At 44.2% G+C, this 14,761-nt stretch overlaps 1 protein-coding gene across 3 annotated transcripts in view; it reads left to right on the top strand.

Annotated features, from left to right (window-relative positions):
- Nucleotides 1-14,761, top strand: part of FGF13 (fibroblast growth factor 13) — a 252,059-nt gene that overhangs the window by 192,845 nt on the left and 44,453 nt on the right. For all 3 annotated transcript variants that reach the window (XM_026082709.1, XM_026082710.1, XM_026082708.1), the window contains exon 3: nt 5,388-5,491. In XM_026082709.1, coding sequence (XP_025938494.1) covers nt 5,388-5,491 — 104 coding nt within the window. The remainder of the gene's footprint in view (nt 1-5,387; nt 5,492-14,761) is intronic.

Here is a 14,761-nt window from a genome sequence, read left to right as displayed (position 1 = left end):
GTAATAGAAGGTTACCATGTATTATTTGTCCGATCACTTGCTCCCATCGTTTTGCTGCTCCCTCTTTAGTATTTATTGCATCCCTATGTTAACTTCTGAGTGACTTAAGGGATCCAGCTATGCTGCTAGAAGATCTCTCTTCTGCAGCCACTGAAGGTGCTGGGCATGAGGCAAAGCACGTGTAAGATCTGTAAGGATGCCTGAGGTCTGATGCGAGGTCCCGTCTCACCCGTGGAGAAGAAGCACAAAGAGCAGGAGTGCAACGCCGAGAGGATGCCGCCGTTTCATTGGCGTTCTTAGTGGGTCTGGGCCTCCACAAAACCTCCTCTAAGGATGATCCTTATGGACCTTAAATGTTGCTGTTCTTTCAAGTAGTTGATTTGATATTTATGGTTTAAAAAAAAAAAAGACAGTAAAGATTGTTCAGGATAATTCTGTTTATCTAAGAATAGGTAAACCTTACTTTTTCCAGTGATGTGTGATATTGTTACAAATTTTTAATGTACCAGAGCAAATATCCAAATTTACAGCTTATTTCTCAAGAGATTGTTTCATTCAAATATTTTTCTTGGAATTCTTTTAATAGGGGCTCTGATATCCTAAACAAGATAAAATTTGTGGGAATCTGTTTTTTTGGCATTCATGCAGTTGTATCAATTTCTAAGATACTTTGATTCCATTGTGCCCTTAAATTTACTGTAACCTGACAGACTACAAAGCAAATCATAAAAACTTCTTGTTGCTGGAGGCCAGTCTTCCAAAATGCTGAATACTTAAATATAATGGACATATCCCAGAAATGGTTGCAGCTAGGCTGCAGTATCTAAGCATTCAGAAAATAGAAGGTTTTATCATAAAAAGCACATGCATTTGTGTATGTTCCTCTTTCATGTAAGATAAGCGTATAGAACTAAATTTCCTCCAGTCCTGAATTTGTTCTAATGGCAACATTTTAAATGGCATTAGTAARAGAGGCTGATTTATGCTATGGATCAGAGTCTGTGTAATGGGCTTCCTCCAAAGCCTTGCTCACACGAATATTAAGCAGATCAGGCCCTCTAAAATCTTTTCTCCTGATTTCTGCAGAGATGTTTCTCGCTTGGCCCGTAGGACTCCTAAGCCCCTCCAAAGGCAGGGGGACCCTTTCTCCAGTCCGTTCCCTCCTCCCTTTGCACCCCTGAGGGAAATCATCACTGCCCCCCTTGTCTCCTTTACTGAACATTTGTTTGGAGAGCGTTTGCTTAGCATTGCAGCAAAATGATTATAACTCTGCTTAACAGTAAGGGGGGCATCCTCAAACTGGGAACCCTTCAGCTGTGGCCAGTGGAGCAGAAACACAGGGCCAGGGCTCTGCAACTGTGTTTCTTGGGGCAAACCGTAGCAATAGTCCATCTGCTCTCCAGGGAAAATGTTCCATTTCCATTGCCTCCCCTGCATGTGCCAGCACCCAGAATCCAGCTTCTGAGCCATTTGGTTCCTAGAGTTGGCTAAGAGGTTTGCCTGAATATCCCCTTTGGCCCCTAATGAGAGGGCAATTATTTCAAGCTCTGCAGACCCACTGCTTCCCACAGGGCTCCTACATCCAAGGTTGCATCCACAACTGCAAGGAGTTTAAAAGAATGCTGAGATTTTGGAGCACAATTGAGACAGGAAGGGAAAGACGAAGCTGAGGAGTTGTAGTATTTACCAGGCCCCAGTTTTAGCCAAGAGTCTGTATAATTTGAGGAAGTGCCTCATGGAAAGGATTTCCTGGCTCAGAATCAGATTTTGCCTCATTAGACGTGTTAAATAGGGCAAGGTTTTAAATCAAGGCAGAACTTATTCCCCAATTTTGGCATGGCAGAGAGATTTGAAGACTTATAAAATAAATATGTAGGAATGATATCCTGCAGAAAGCGTGTGAAGGTCCAGGTGGCCAAGCCAAGGACAGCACAGGCTTCACAGTAATGTGTACATTAATAAATCCAGCTGAGGCCAGCTCCCTCTCTATTTTGCAGCTCATTCCCTGTCAGCTTGTATTGCACAACGCCCGTAGCAAAGATCATCTCTCCCTTAGGCATCACCAAGTTTTTCATTACGGTGGATATTATGTCCTTATTTTACACACTGTGAATGTAATAGGAAGAGGCTAGGATGCAAATAGTTTGGTACAGTTTTATGCTAATGCAAACTGATCATAAAGGCAAATGATTCCTTTTCCTTGGGCTTTTTTGCCACCCTTTCTGTCGTACCTGCCCATGTGAGGGTCAATGCAATAGCATCTTGTACCCGTTGTCCATGGCGGTGGGCACTTGCAGAGAAGGGGCTGCCTGGCTCTGGTTTTGGCCCCGTAAGCCTTCACTCTTTGCAGCCAGGCCCCTCACAGCGTTATAGAAATTGGGCAAAGCATTGGAGAGGGGTGTGAGGGAAGTCTGGTCTGAAGCTGGACTTTGCTGTGGTGCAGCGTGGAGGGAAGAAGCAGATAAAAGCCAGTTTAGCTGTCCGAGGCCGAGTTGCCTCTCACTGCCTGCGTCACTGGTTTATGCAGGCTGTTTGGGAAGAAACGTAACTAGTGCCTACAGAGCTAGTCGAGGCCTTGTAGTCTCTAGACTCGCTGGTGTTGCTCATCCATGGACTTGCTGTCGTCCAGGGACAGCAGGAGCAATGCCTGAAGAGGACCGTCCTCTTTTTTTGGTGCCTTTTGCCTCCTTGGAGGCAGTGGCTGGAGCAGCCTGCCGTGCGTCCGGCTGGGCCAGCAGTAGGAAGGGGTGGCCGCGCATGTCCCTGGCAGCCAGGCACTCGCTCCTGCAGCAGAGGCAGAGCAGGCAGCAGAGCTGGCCTCGCTCTCCCATGACCCTTTTGCAACTTCTGATAGTCTGTGACCCCCGGCAGGGGCCAGTCCAGCAATGTCAAACCAAGCTCTGAACACGCAGGTGTCTTGTCTTGCCTCAAACCAGAGTGCACGCAGGGTGCCAGAACGTATGTGCCTGTTTTCGGCAGGAGAACGYGTTCAGCTGCTCAGGAAAGCAGCTGAGCATCCGTCGCAGCAACGTCCCCGGCCCTCGCCTGGCCGAAGTCGCTTGCATCTCTGCTCGCTTTGCCAAGCATGGCCACGAGCCACTCACTAAAACCGGCCTCCGGGGCTCGTGGCTGTGAGCTGCGTCTTCCTCACTGCCCTCGGCTTTGTCCTGTCCTCAGCTGATTTACTGACAGTTCTCAGCCCTGTTTACATTGAAGCCCATCCACATAGCCTCATCCTGAAAATACCCACGTGCGTTTCCTGCTGGTAAATATGGCACTAAGAGAGCACCTTTCAAAAGAGGTTTCCAGGTTCTGCCTGGATACTGAGGTCTAGATTGTGCTGCCCTGCCTGCGTGGAGATCAGGTGCTGCTTTTTGGGATTGGACTGCAAAAGAGTGGCTCTCCAAGGAAGCATTTACCAAGTCAGAGAATATTTTCTCCTGCAAATTAATTCGAGCATTTGATAGAGTAAGAAATCCATAACAGCAACTCCCGTATTGAAAATCCGTGTTTCCTTTGCCAAAAACTGGATAGAAGTAGAGGATTTTGTTTCAGTGATGAGAAAGCCCTTTCTGTGCTGGGTGAGCCTGAGAAGAGGCTTTATGCGCATGTGTTTGTGTCTGYGTGCTCACTTGTGCCTATGAGAGGGCAAGAAAAACATAGAGCAGTTTTATGATCTCCTGCATTTGTTTGTGCTGAACGCTTCCACCAGCTCCGCTCTTCAGGACCGTGGTACAGAAAGCAGGAGGAGGGTATTTAACGTTTTGAGGTGCCACGGCCTCAGAGCAGCATGGCTGGGGTGTGCAGCCCGGGCCAGCAAAGCCCCAGGAAAACGCGAGCGGTGGAAGGGGGCCTCGGCCACTCGCCCAYGGGAAAGCCCACGGCACCCGGCTTCGCGGGGCCGGGAGGCTGAGACCGACCCAGGCAGCACRGGGAGCCTGGGGTCCAGCTGCCTGCTCCAGCGAAGAGACCCTTTTCTGCAGGAATCAGGGGTGCCGTGCCTCTTTTCACCAGAATTTATCTAGTGGTCCCTAATCTACAGCGTTAGCTTCTGGCTTGCCCTTCTCAAAGTAGGATATTTATGTATTTGCTCTTCTTTTTTTTTTTTTTGATACGCTCTTGACAGCCCCACAGAATTTAGGAGCTGTGTTAGATACTAGTAGGCTGCAAATTTTCTTTTAATTAAATATGACCATTTGGGGTTTGTCAGGCTGAAAAAGGAATTTATAACAGGTTATAGTTCCTAGCTTATACTTTTGCAAATAATAAGAAAAATATTTCAAATTCATAACTCAGTTTTAAATTGCCTTTGGACAGTGACCATAAATACCAAAATTCAGCCTGAAGGAGAGCAGGGTTTTACAGCCATGTAATAAACCATCGGAAATAAGAGTCAGTTTAGCATTACCTCATTCTMACTCTGCATTTATGCAACAGTCTGGAAGGAGATGCTTTGGGTTATGATAACAGCTCTTGAAAATTTTCTTAACTCCCCTCACTTACTTTTAATCCCACCTATCAAACAGAGTACTGTATTCAGCTGATTATTACTTGTATTCAATTTTGATATAGCCACAAATTTAAGCTATGGCAGAGCTTTGCTTATTTTTTTAATTTGCCAGTTTACAAACCAGTATTTTCATTTTTAGAAGAGAGGTTTCTCTACTTGTATGTGCTACCATTATTAGCATGTACAGAAGCATAAATGCAAGCAGAACATTCRAAGCAGCTTAATTTTGAAAGTACAGGTTTAGGGCTTGATCTAAAGAATATGCTTTCATTTCATTTCATTTTGAAGTTATTTAACCCTGTTTTTTCAAATCCATTCTCCTCTCAAAAATAGAAAAGAGATGAGTTTTGAAACATTTTGAGATGTTAATGATGTGTTTTAGTTTTTCTGAATTTTGTCTTRCTCCTTCCTTTTGGTAAAGAATGTTTACTGAATTTTATATGAATTTGTGGGGGAAAAAAAGTTTTGATCCTCTTGAAAAGCTTCTTTTTTGTTTGGTTTTGGATTTTCTTTATTTTTACCTTTACTATCAGCAAAAAAAAATCCCAAAACAAACTAAATATGTTCAGCTCTACTCAGCAAACCCTGGATTCTGCTCATGAAGCGGTAAGTCATTTCAACTCTCAGTGCCTCCAATTCACCATGTTCCGAATGGGGGAAATGCGTTGATACCCTCTGTAGATAATTTCTAAGCTATTGATAGGAATTGCTATATAAGACAAAGATAGTAGCAGTGTCGTTCTATAGCACCCATGGAAACTGATATTTGCATGAGTGGGTATTTTTGTATTCAGTTCTAGTAATTATGGCTTAATGCTCTATCTAATCTTCATGCTTTAAAGGATTAATTTTGCTTTCCATCTTCTTTTTCTCCTAGCTTTGTTTAACCTCATACCTGTGGGTTTACGAGTGGTGGCGATTCAGGGGGTTCAAACAAAATTGTACCTAGCAATGAACAGTGAAGGATACCTATACACATCAGTAAGTAAACATTTTTAATTTTGTTCTCACTGAAATTATTATAAGAACTTACTAARTTAATAATTTACTGTTCCAAGGAATCTGATTCTAACCTATAGAGATAGGATTTGACAGTAAGTATAGCAGTGATCTTTTCGTTTTAGCTTATTAGTGTATTGCTATTATGAATACATATAAATATGTGGAATCAAATTGCTGTTCCTGTGATGCAAACCAAATGTGAAATCAAAAAACCCCCAAGTCCCTATAGAGAAAGGAAGCTCTCTCCCAGTCGGTATGGAACGATCGTGCTAATCAGTGTGGGGTGCTGAAGAAGAGGGAGAGTTTTGTGCCTGAACGCATTTTATATCTTTCTATATAGTCTCTATTACTGCTACTAAAAGGATTAGAAAAAGTCATTTTTTTGTTTGGCTAGTATTTTCAAATAGGAATGGAATTAGGTGCCAAAATCTTACTGCTTCAAGTTCCTGAGCAAGTAAAGAAGTGTTTCATTTAGCAGTTTTGATGAAGAACGTCTGTTAATAATCTTCAGTAACATTTCTCAGGAGAGCAAACATTGTTTTTATTAAAAAAAAAAAAAAGAGGGGGGGAACATTTTTAAAAATAGACTATTTTTCGGTTAAAAACATTTAGTTAAACTGTGTTCAGGAGTTTTAATTATGAAGTCTTAATAGGTTTTTCCCAGGGATGAAATAGAGGAAAATGTAATTTATTATCTACTATAAATTATTCTAAGGATGATTCCCTTAAGGTGCCTTTAATGCTGATAACAATTAAGTAAACTTATTCAAATCTCTCGTTTGTTTTGCAATCCTGACAGCTGGGACAAGTAGCCAGCTTTGCATATTTTTCCTCTGGTATCTCCAAGACCAAAAGCAAATTAGAGCTGGATGTGCTTTGGGAAAAAGTAAAATTTCAGTGAACAACATTGAATTCTACTTTTCTCTCTTGTCCTAGCTATTTGCTTAGTACCGTTAATCCAGAAATCTGTTTGCAAGGCTGCAACTGGATAGCCACAGCCTGCAAAGCCCGCTTGATCCTCTGTAGTCATGGTCTTGTGGCTGCACAGTTGCATTTGCATTTACCCTTGCCTCCTTAGCTGCGCTCCTTTCTGGCTGCCCACTCGCCGAGAGCACRCCGCGCCGCACGGGCTGCTGCAGGCCTCTTTCCAGCATCTTTGTCCTCAATGAATATTACCTCTGCAGTCAAGTGTCGGGGGGGGATAGAAGGACTTGTGCAACGAAGAGAAGTGCCATCATCGTGCACAGCGAATGTGCTAGGCTTGAGTAGATCAGTTCTCTTGCTGCAAGGCGTATTCTGGAAGAATTGGATGTATTTTTGCAAAGATGCAAAAATAGGGTGGGGGCAGATTCAGCCACCCTTAAACTATAACTGAGTGGTAACCTCTCGGTGCAAGACGCAATGCTGGAGCAGAGGGGACTACTAAGAGAATGAAGTATCACTTCTGGTGTTACTTTAAGTGAGGAAGAGTGGAAGAATATAACCCATAATTTGTTTAAGTCCAGCTTTTAGTTTGATAGATATCTAGGCATCTTCGGTAGAGCTCGGAGATTCGCTTTGATTGTAACTTTAGGTATTTGTGTTGATGTAGGGATAGTTCTTTATGTGCTCTCATATGTTACCAGTGAATAGTGTCTTCCCTGAATCCTTTAGTATTTGTTTTTAATAGTTCATGCCATTATGAAACTAAATGGTGTCATCCCTTTATTTTCCATTTAGTTATACTGCTCACCCTTGTTTCTTTGTTAGGCAGCTATATTTTCTCGTATTTAAATTCTTTCTAAACCTGATGGGCTTGGCAAACCCTAAACAGACTTCTGGAGTATTGTTGTGTCCTGAATTCATATTTTTAAATACTGTTTGACAAAGACAGATTTGTGTCTGTTTAACAGAGAACTGTTTTTCCAAAGAGAGGTTCCACCCAAGTTCTCAATAATATTGGTTTTATCTCCTGGTGCCTTCAGTTCTAGTTGTTTTGTCTTCTACAAGAATTGTGAGGCACTGTCTCGTCTTAGGGCAAAGGCTAGCTCCTGTCTCTTTGACATGCCCRACGAATGGACACGAGTTGGTGAGGAGCATCTGCCCGCTGCTTTACCTGGCATGTGAAAAGGCTGCCAGAATAGCAGTTCCGGCACCTTTTTTTTAAGTGTCTGTAGCTCTTCTTTTGCTGATAACGGTCCTTTCGGCAAGGGATGCAGGCTGACAGTCTCATACATGGGAAATTAGCTCTGTATTTTGGGCTGGATTCTCAGTTGATATAAATGAGTCCTAAGAGAGCTGAGCTGATTTATACCAACTGAACTGTTCAAGAGATGTCAACAGGGAGTCCAGGGAACAGATCAGCTCAAGTAAATGACATCCATCTACTCACCCTGAGGGTCTCCAACCCCTTCCAGGGAGCTGCTCCKGAATGGGATTTGTCAGGAGCAGACAGATAGCGACATGGGATTGATCAGGAGCAAAAGTCCTGTAAATATGGTCAAACTCCTGAAGCAAGAACCCTGGGAAAAGTAGAAATGTACTTTAATTGTAGGTAAGTATAACAGATAGATACGCCATTTCCAGAGAGAAATGGAATTAGCATTGATGATGTAACGTAACAGGGAGAGGGAATATTGCGGTCTCTGTCAGGATCGCTTGCCTTTAGTTTTATTGCRACTCTGACACTTCAGTCGTGCTTCTGTCTGTGCAGAGCCGTTTCTTTCAGACTGCATTGCCCAAGGTTACAGACTCATTTGGCAAATGGTTTGAAAAACACCCTTCTAATGTGCCATCCCCGTTCCTTACCCCTGCTACTGCCTTGTGCTGGATAGCGCTTTTCAGCCTGAAACACTTCCAAACMCTGCGCCTGATAAAGAGGCCATTAAGTCTGTGGCAATTACCCCACTGGTAAATAGGTAAATAAGATGTCTGGCAGAGAGAAGGATAAATGGAGGTTCAGCTAAGTGCTTCCCCGTGCTTGCACAGGAAAGCATAGACATTAGGGCTAACAGAGCACGGGCCCTGTTTCCATGCATCTTGCACTAAATTGCAATATTGAACCAAATTTCCTTTTTCAGTGACTATGGTGAATTTCTGTGTGTCTTGTTCCTTGTGATATCGTCTTTATTTTTTAACTCTGCAGCAGAAGTGACTTGGTTGGTTGTGAGTATCTTGYATATCTAGAAAATATGTCCTAGCTGCAATCTATTATGATTGCTGGCAAATGGAGTTTATCTGTGGATCCGGTTTGCTACTTGTTGAGCTTTGGCCTTGGCCTGGCCCCTTCCTCCCTAGCAGTCTGTCAGGATGGTGATTCAGGTATCTGACCCGTGGTTTGCTTTTGATCCAGTGACTTACACTCAAGAATGAGGTGAATTTGCTCAATGATGCAAGAGAATCAATGATATATAATAAATCTGTAGAGAATAGATATCTGTAGTTAGCTGCCAGACTTTACAGATAATTTGGCATCTGTCAGAGCAAAAATAAGATCTTTAATGTGATGATAAAAGCTCCTCTGGGATAAGGCAGCAACTCAGCTAAGCAAAAAAAAATAAATAAATATATAATTATCTATATTTGTTATATATATGCATTACCTGTCCTTACATGAAAGTGCACAGACACTGTTGGGGGGTTAGCTGGACTGCAAAGAAAAGGAAGTGGCTGTGGTATCCCATATAGCTCACTGTGCTATCGCTGCTCATCCYCGTCTGAGAGATGGGTGCCTCCTGATCCCGGTGGATGGAGATTGCTTCTTCATATCACAGAAGAGCACTGCATTTGAAATGACTTTTCTCTGGCCAGTTTCTTACCAAAGTCAGTGGGAGTTGTGCAACTACATCACTAAAGCTGAACTCACCTTTAAGAGGTACCTTGTACCTATTATTATTATTATTATTATTATTATTATTATTACTTTTATTATTACTACTATATTTGGAGGTAGCTTGTCAGGAGATGTTTGAAGCCATAGTTCTCCTGCTATTTGGCACTTGGCACCCACTTACAATGAAAACAGGGCTTGAATTGTCCCCCGTTACACCAGCGTCATGCTGCTGTAAGAGGACTTGCACAGCATTATGGCCCTGTCATCTTACGCAGCCACATAGCGAATCATGTTCAGGCCTTTTGTGTTTTAAGACGGTTTTTATTTTATCATATTYTTCTTTCCCTGGGTGACCATGATTCTCAGCAGATGATTGCAATAAATGCTGAGCTAGAGTTTTTCAGGTTTCATAGCTTATGGATACCATGTGTTCTTTCGCCTTCTTGAACAAAACAGTAAAAAATATTTTAAGGATCTGTTTGTCAGACACGTAGGCTTAGAGCTACTGCTTTCTCATTAAAGTGATTGTGATTTCACGGAGGAGGCTCGCAGTGATACAGAACGGCATCTGAGTGAGGTTCATTAAAGGGAACGTATGTATRTGCTAGGTTAAGAGAATTTACTGTRCTGATTGAATTCTACATAGGCTGAAAATCTGAAACACAGCAAATTTCAAAAAATAGCCTAAGAACAACTAGCTGTTTATTTTTTGTGAACCATCATCTCAGTGTTTTTAAAGTGATTCTATGATTGTCAGTGAAGTGCATAGTTCTCCTATAGAATGTTTCAGCCATGTATTTGTGTGCTGTTTAGCCTGGATACATTGTCAGAAATAATAAAATTAAGTATGTGCTACTCATAGTGTCCTTCTGGCCTGCCGCAGGAGTCCTGCAGCTCCGCTTGTGAAGAACGTTTGCTTACCCTCTTACCCTGTGCGCTTTTCTGGGCCGTTYGCCAAAGCATTTGATTTACTAGTGCCATATGCAACTTAGCTTACCACTTCTCAAAGCTGGGATGAGTGGGCTAACCAGTGCGTGGGTGTAAAGGAGACTTTGAGGGGTTCTCCTCTTTGGCTTTCCCTTTCCCATCCTCGTACATGGGCTGCCAAAAATGCCCTAATCACCAGGGGATGTTCACAGATGTCTCTAAAGCAGACTTCTAGTTCGTGTCAGGAGCCTGCTTCTCAAGAGCTTCAAGCTAGCAGGTGCCCTGGAGGAGGATGCCTCRTGCAACCTGTCTGCCAGTGGCTCCTTGATCACTGGGATGAGATGAGCTCATCTGAAGCAGACCATGAAGTGTATGGGGTGTGAACGTCTGGTCCTCAGCACCAGTTTCTCCATCTGCTCTCACTGTGCTGCACTACCMCTGCCTGCTAACGTAGTTGTCTTCTCCACGTAGCCCTTTGTCCTGAGGAGGTCTGATACAGCCCAGACCATCYATCTTGCCTGGAGCCTTTCAACTCGTGTTGATTCTCATGGAAATTCAGGGCATTCAGCCCTTTGTAGGATGGGTATTAGGAAGTATGCTACATGGCAGGCTAACGCAGAATTGTTTATGCTTGCTTTGTTAGCTGTGCCAGGACGTTCAATATGTTTGAGTTAATAGAGCTGCTGCATGCAGCTTAATTTTGCCATTTCTTGTGTCTGATGCCTTCAGTAGAGACTTAGCATGGGTTTAGTGGAGCACTTTGATATAATACCCAGTGCACAATTTTATATATAATTTATCCTTGCACATCATTCAGCTAACATTGTCCTCTATATGTTAAATAGATTGTCATATACCTGTGTTTGGTACCTGTGCTGAAAGTAAATATCATGTGAAGCATGTGTGTTGGTTATAGCCAAGAGAAGTGAAATGTGATTAAATTCTCAGAGTGATTCAAAAATTGGCTTTGGTGAGTTGGAGAGAAGAGAAGTTTGTGCATATTTTAATACTGAGCAGTGCAGTGGAGACCTGCTGTAGCTAATGGCGATGGCTGGGGCATTTATAATGAATTACTGGTAGAGCGTATTTTTCCACCTCAGGGAAAGAGCACAAACCAAGAGATAGGGGAAATAATCCAAAGCTTCATCTAGTTAAATTTGCAGGTCAGTATAAATCATTTTTTACCATAAATGCTCAGGTATGGACTATACCTTAATATAGTCCATTCCCTTCAACAGCAGGGTCTTAGATACAGCTGCAGGGCATTTTTCTTTTCATTGCAACTCCTTGCTGTAAGCTGGAGAAATATGCAACACCCTTGCAGCAAGGAGGACCGCTCTGGGCCCTGGCCCGATCGTCGGCTGCAGCAGCATCTCTTTGGCATTAGCTGTGCAGGCAGTACCTGGCTCCAGCTGTGCTCGGAGCCTCGACCCCTTACCAGGGAGTCAGGCCATGAATTTTGGGGGTTGGTTGTGAGTTGAGTGGTGCCTTGTGAAGTGGCTACAGAGCCCGCTGCTCGTGGAGGCAGGCGTGCCCTCTCTTCCCCACGCGGCACAGATGCACGCAAAGATGCTCTAGATGAATCTGCATCTCCCGCTTGGCGTGGCACGCAGAGGGACCGGCAGCCTGTCACTGAGCTGTCACGGCTGTCTGTTCCCTGCTCTGCGATGTGTTCCCTGCTCCCTGCTGCAGGACCCCTGGTGAAATGAAGCAGCCGCCAACAGCGTGGCTTTTTTAATGAGATGTGCCGTTGCTGGGTGGCAGAGGTGGAGAGATGGGTGCTGTTTCATTCAGGTACTTGTCTCTGCTGGAATTGGTGTGATTCCAGATTTTGGGAGACAGACTGCCTGAAACCTCCAGCAGAGAAGAGGAGGGCCTTTCCCTCCCCTGGGAGGATTATTAAGGGACTCGGCAAGCTGAAACTCTTGGAGCTATTATGCTGCTTGTCTCTACAAGTCATCCCCAAGGCATATGAAATCCACTGAGGTGCTGCTGTGCTTCCATCCATCACCACAGGTGGTGGGAGCTGAGGATACTCAGCACCACCTGCAATGAGGTTTCATAAGAGGAACCCAAGCATGAGAAAATGGCTCTTCAGGACTGTTTACTGCACACATCCTTGCAGCCCTGCACTTACACGCCTGTGTAACAGTTTCCTAACAGACTGGCTGTTAAATTCAGCAGTGTGATTGCTGTTTGTGCAAGAACAATGTCCTACAAGATAAGTTACATATATGTGAAGCAAGTAAAAGACTAAAAACGCACGCAATCTCTGTTAGTCATTTGCTAATCAATGTCAAAGTCCTGAGATGGAGAGGCTGAATGTCTTTATAAGCTCAGACTTCAGACGCTGCTTAGAGCAGAAGTTTGGAACTCAGCAAGCTCAGCAATGGTGACATACCCCATAGGGCCTAATTTTCCGATTCACTGCTTTTCTCACTGAGGTCACCATGCCACCAAACCGGCATAATGCAGAAAGAGCCTGGGCAGGATTCGGAGCTGGACCCCAGTTTGCTCGCTTGGCCCTGGGGCTCTGCACAGCGAGCTGCCGGCGTCACAGCCCAGCCCCGAGCCAGCGAACAGGGAAGACCGAGTCCTAGGACTTCCCAGCTACGCACGGCCCTTCACCGTCACGTTGCAAAGCACGCTTGGCAAGTGAGAGTTGTAACCAGATAAGGACTCGAGCAGACGGCGTGAGTTGCAAAGTGCGAGAATAAGAGCATTGCCAGGTTCCCGGCATGTTCAGTTCGGCTTGTATATTCAGATCTCCAAACAGCAGATTACTCTGCTGTGATTCAGCACAGCCAATGATATGCACATCTTTGCTCTCCTAAATTTACTGTGGGTGCTATGCTATGTGACCAGGCGATGGAGGTGCCTGCCGGTGATATGTGTGCCTAGTCCCTGTCAGGGCCAGTCTCTTTTGCAGCTTGCAAGGAAAATATGTCTATAGCATTCATGTGGATTTTTTACCTGCTGCTTTTTTTTTTTCCTGATATGTATGAAATATCCTCAAGATCACAAGCAAGAGAGTACGTTCCCAAACTTGCTTGGTTTCTAAGAATTTGGCTTAATTAAAAGAAAATACTGTTATGAAACCTCAGCCTCTTTCCTGTGCTTGGCTCTCTGTAGAGTTTCCTCCTAGAAACGCGTCTCCCTTCCCTTCCCCTCCCCAGAAAGAGCTCCCCTCCTGCGGGTGCTGCGGGTTGAGCTAATGAACAGCTCTCGGCACCGTGACTCAGCTGAGCCGCTGCCTTGTTGCTCTCCTTCTGCAACCTGCCGACACGATGGTTCGCCCGACTGACGACGAGCATCTAAACAAGGATGCTGGAGCAATTAAACAGAGCCTGAAACGCAGTCTCTAAGGGCTTCTGAAACCGAGGTGTAACATTTCAGGACATGTACTGGAAAGCACGCTCAGGATTTTAGTAGAAACAAACCCAGGAAGGCACCGCAATGCCAAGATTCATTGCACTTATTATTGCGGAAAGTGTTTTCCACTCATCCTGTTAAGCTGCGAAACTCATTGCAATAGGATGCTGAGGACGCCAACATTTTTGTGGGGTCAAAAATCATTTAGGTAAATCCCTGGAAGGAAAACGCTGCAAAATACAATGATGTCATGTTTGGCTTAGAAACGTCCTGAATTGTAGCTCACCAGGGGCTGGGAAGTGTGCTGATCAAATACTGGGATAAATTTTTCTTTTTCTGCTCCTCTATGATAGGCATCTGCAGCTAGCTGACAACGGGGGCGGCCTCTGTGGCTGGGTGCACCTGGCTGTTATTAGCACAGATTGAGAAAGATGTACCCTCCCCAGCCGGTCTGGCTCTTGGGGTGGTTGATGGTTTTTTTAAGGATCAGTTCTCAGCAGGCTGTTGTTGCTTTGATGAATGTCCGAAAGCGTCCCTGGCAGAGGCCGTGCCAGCACAGAGGAGGGTTATTTTCTGGGCTGGGATAAGAGTGGGTTGTAGAAAAAGCCAAAGGAAGAAGGCAGACGTACGTCCGTTCCTGTGTGAGCATGGTCCAGCGCGGGGCTGGGAGCTTCAGCCATTGCTAGCAGTGCTAGGGCAAACTAAAATTGGGAACTCCTGGGCTAGAAGTAATTAAAGTGCACTTCTATTCCCCAAAATGACTATCCATCAAAAGCACGCTCACTTCCTCAACAGATCTGTCATGTGTGGGTATTCRGAGTGACTTTATTAAACACATTTTTATGTCTTTTTATCTTCATTTAGCTCTGGAGTTGCGACAGTGCTAAGAGGAAGCGAGTTAAGTTTTGTTCCGACTTGGCAGCCACAAGAGAAATGTTTACTGCTTTCTAGCTGTTTACATCCTTGCAAACCCACTGAAAGTAGCATTTTCCTGGCAGAACTTTTATTGCAAGTGATGAAGTGCGAAAACAGAGAATCCAGCTTGACTCTAAAAGTTCAAATTGCATTTGCAGTGTTGTCAGTCAAAATATATCTTTCAAAAAAGTCTCCTGAGCAAAACCGATGGGGAGTCAGTGGGC

The sequence above is a fragment of the Apteryx rowi genome, unplaced genomic scaffold (assembly GCF_003343035.1).
Source record: "Apteryx rowi isolate R43461 unplaced genomic scaffold, aptRow1 scaffold_59, whole genome shotgun sequence".
Taxonomy (NCBI): Eukaryota; Metazoa; Chordata; class Aves; order Apterygiformes; family Apterygidae; genus Apteryx; species Apteryx rowi.
Note: the sequence above shows the minus strand (reverse complement) of the source record. Positions and strands in the feature narration are given on the sequence as shown.